At 47.2% G+C, this 4120-nt stretch overlaps 1 protein-coding gene across 1 annotated transcript; it reads left to right on the forward strand.

Annotated features, from left to right (window-relative positions):
• Positions 1-596: 596 nt before the first annotated feature.
• LOC140945266 (uncharacterized) lies at positions 597-3881 on the forward strand. The gene has a single exon (XM_073394315.1). It carries the CDS (start codon positions 597-599, stop codon positions 3879-3881), a length of 3285 nt encoding a protein of 1094 aa, XP_073250416.1.
• Positions 3882-4120: the final 239 nt, after the last annotated feature.

The raw sequence follows: 4120 nt of genomic DNA on the forward strand, positions 1-4120 counted from the left end.
GGAAGTCCTTTTTGCATCGAGACTTACGCCCTCCTGGATACGGGTTCTAATTCCACTTTCTGCTCTAACATGCTTTTGGATCGTCTTGGCGTTAAAGGCAAGCATTTGAAGTTGAAGTTAACTACGATGGGTACGGCAGAGGAGGTTGATAGCGTCGTGGCCAGCGGTTTAGTGGTGTCGGACTTGGATGAAAATGTTGTTGTCCCATTGAGAGAGGTTTATTCCAGACCGACTATGCCTGTGTCTAAGGATGAAGTCCCCAAACAGGAAGATGTAGATAGATGGCCACACCTTAGAGGCTTCGTCTACCTAACTGAGTTGAACTCTCAAGTTGATCTATTAATTGGGTCAGATGTCCCAGAAGCCTTACAACCGAAAGAAGTTATCCCAGCTGCCGGAGGAGGCCCCTACGCTAGTAAGGTGGAGTTCGGTTGGGTAATCAATGGCCCAACAGGAAGAAAGCCAAGATATGTCCCTTTTGCTTGTTACCTCACCAAGTCCATTGACGTCCATCCTATGTGCGTAGCGTGTGCTGACTTTACGGATGCGTGTTTAAATGACGGCCCCAAGGAATGTCTCGTGAAGATCTGAAGTTCATGAACATTGTGGAAGACTCTGTTATGCAGTGTGAGGATGGCCATTACCAAGTTCGTTTGCCCTTTCGTTATCCAAGTTTGACGTTGCCTGCTAATAGATGCCAAGCCGAGCGCAGAGCCCTCTCCCTGAGACGTAAATTCCTTAAGGATGCCAGATTTCAGGAAGACTACGTTGCATCTCTTGAAAGCGTAATCCAAGAAGGTTTCGCTGAAAAGGTTCCCTCTGAAGATCTGTGTAGAGCTGACGGAAAGGTCTGGTATATTCCACACCATGGGGTGTACCACAGCAAGAAGCCTGAGAAAATAAGGGTCGTCTTTGATTGTTCCGCTCAGTTCCAAGGGATGTCTTTGAATAGCGAATTGCTGCAGGGTCCTGATTTGACCAACAACCTGGTTGGAATACTGCTTCGTTTCCGACAAGACCCAGTGGCTGTAATGGGAGATGTACAATCTATGTTTCACCAAGTGCGTGTTCCTATGGAGGATCGTGACTTTCTGCGGTTTCTCTGGTGGCCCGGTGGTAATGTCGCTAAGGGTTTGGAAGAGTACCGAATGACCGTGCATCTTTTCGGTGCAGTTTCGTCGCCTAGTTGTATTAATTTTGCCATGCGTCGAAATGCTGAAGATCACCAGCACGAGTTTTCGCCTGAAGTCGTTTCTACTGTTCTGAAGAATTTCTATGTCGACGACTGCTTGAAATCTTTACCTTCCAGTCATGAAGCAATTAAGCACGTTTGTGATCTGCGCAACCTGATGAATAAAGGAAGCTTTAACTTGACGAAATGGGTCAGCAACGATCGCCTGGTATTAGAGTCCATACCTGTCGAAGATAGAGCGAAAGGAACTAAAGAGCTTGACCTAACCTGTGATGTGCTCCCAGTAGAGAGGGCCTTGGGTGTGTCATGGTTCGTGGAGGCTGACCACTTTGGCTTTAAGGTGTTCATTAAAGATAGGCCGTGTACTAGGCGTGGCATACTTTCAGCGGTCAGTTCGTTATATGATCCTCTGGGTATGGCAGCTCCTTTCATTCTTCCTGCAAAGCTTCTCCTACAGGATTTGTGTAGACGGGGTTTGGGGTGGGACGACGAGGTCCCAGATCTTCACTTGAACCGCTGGCGAGCGTGGGTAGACGACCTACCGAAGATTTCCCGAATTGCCATTGAAAGGTGCGTCAAACCTGTCGAATCCTCGGATATCACTTCATGTCAGATCCATCATTTCTGCGACGCCTCTCAGGTGGCCTATGGCGCCGTATCGTATCTTCGCTTAGTCGACATGCAAGGTCGGATATTCTTTTCATTCCTCATTGGGAAGTCCCGCCTGGCTCCCTTGAAGGTAACTACCATCCCCAGATTGGAATTGACGGCTGCAACCGTATCAGTTCGGCTGAACAAGATTTTGACGAAGGAGTTGCAGATACCCATCGATAAAGTGACCTTTTGGACAGATAGCATGACCGTCATACGATACATCGCGAATGAGTCGAAGCGTTTCCATACCTATGTTGCAAACCGCGTTGCCTTCATCAGAGAGGAATCCAGCCCGTCCCAATGGAGATACATCGACAGCAAATCCAATCCCGCTGATGAAGCCTCGCGGGGCGTTACGGCAGACGTGTTTGTTCAAAATGGCCGTTGGTTAAAGGGGCCGGTCTTCCTTTTAACAACCGAGTCTGAGTGGGCGGACCATGTCCAAGAACGCGCAGAGCTGACCGAGAATGATCCGGAGATCAAGAAAGAGCCAAAATCATTCGCTGTATCCGTCAGTGAAGTTTACGCAAGCGTTGTTCGTATCGTGAAACGTTTTAGCTCTTGGATGAATTTACTGAAATTTATTGCAATGTGTCTTCGCTACCAGAGAAGATTTCGATTAAGAAAGGGAGAGCCTGGCCCGAATGGTCTCGGAAATGTTGGTCCCCTTAGCCTGGAGCCAATGTCTTGTCAAGACTTAGACTTTGCAGAAAGAGAACTAATTATGTTTGACCAGAGGAATGCATTTCCTGAGGAAATTGAAGCCATCAAGAAAGGAGGCTGTGTAAAGAAGTCAAGTTGCCTTGCAAAGTTAAGCCCAGTCCTAATTGGTGGTGTACTTCGCGTTGGCGGACGACTTAGCAGAGGTCCTTTACCTGACGAATCGAGGCATCAGATAATTATCTCCAAGGATTCTCCACTTGGTGTTCTGCTTATCAGGTTCTTTCACGAGAAACGTGGTCACTCTGGAAGAGAATACGTGCCAGCCCTCTTGCGCGAGCGATTTTGGTTGATTCGAGCCAACACAACGGCAAGAAGCGTACTGTCGTCCTGTTTCCAGTGTAAACGTCGCCATGGCCCCTCTGGAGAAAGGAAAATGGCTGACTTACCTCGTTCCAGGGTCACTCCTGATCAACCCCCTTTTACATGTGTTGGAATTGATTACTTTGGTCCTTTCCTTGTCCGCCAGAAGAGAAGCTTGGTAAAGAGATATGGAGCTATTTTCACATGTTTGGCTTTGGGAGCAGTCCATCTGGAGATTTCCCACACATTGGACACGGATTCCTTTATCTTAGCTCTTAGAAGATTTATTGCCCGCAGAGGTCAGGTTAAAGCGATTCGTTCAGACAATGGTACGAATTTCACGGGAGCTGAAAAGGAACTTCGCGTTATGATCTCAAGTTGGAATCAGGCCAAGATTCACGACACCCTTCTACAGAAAGGTATCAAATGGGTCTTCAATCCTCCAGCTGCTTCCCGCCACGGTGGAGTCTGGGAAAGACTTATCAGATCCACTCGCAAGATTCTTGGAGCCTTGACCAAGGAGCAAGTCCTTGACGACGAGTGTCTTCAAACCTTATTGTGTGAAGCTGAGAGTATCATTAATGGAAGGCCGCTGACCAAGGTCTCCGACGATCCTAACGATTTGGAGCCTCTTACGCCGAATCACCTCCTACTACTTCGCCAAAACGAATCTCTACCACCAGGGCTGTTCGAAAAGAACGACACTTATTCCAGGAGAAGATGGCGTCAAGTGCAGTATTTGGCAAATGTGTTCTGGGGTCGCTGGAAACGAGAATATCTTCCTTCGTTGCAGGAGCGCCAGAAATGGTTTCGACCGAGAAGAAACTTCACTGTTGGAGACACGGTTATCGTTGATGAATCGACGCCCAGGAACGTGTGGCCGATTGGTCGAATCACAGAAGTGTTCCCAGATAGAGATGGTTTCGTGCGTCGCGTAAGAGTCAAAAACAAGACCTCTACCTTGGAGCGACCCATTACGAAGTTATGTTTGCTGGAATCAATTGAACATTAAAAATGTCCTGTTTTCCCGGATTTGTTCAAGAGACTTTGCGTGACTTTCACTGAGCTTACGTGATGTTCTATCAAGTTTGAACAATGAAGCCTGTTGAGGCACTTAGGCCTTCGTGACACTATTTTTCGCTTAAGGAGTTTGGCGTTAAAGTAGATTATTGTTTTCGATAGTTAATTTTTTGTGCTAGTTCCTGGCTCCTTTTTCTATTATATTAGGTAAATACAAGCGATTTGTATTTA

Source organism: Porites lutea, chromosome 8 (assembly GCF_958299795.1).
Source record: "Porites lutea chromosome 8, jaPorLute2.1, whole genome shotgun sequence".
Classification (NCBI taxonomy): Eukaryota; Metazoa; Cnidaria; class Anthozoa; order Scleractinia; family Poritidae; genus Porites; species Porites lutea.

Coding starts and splice junctions, on each gene's coding strand:
- LOC140945266 (XM_073394315.1), top strand. CDS start 597: ATGAACATTGTGGAAGACTCTGTTATGCAGTGTGAGGATGGCCATTAC.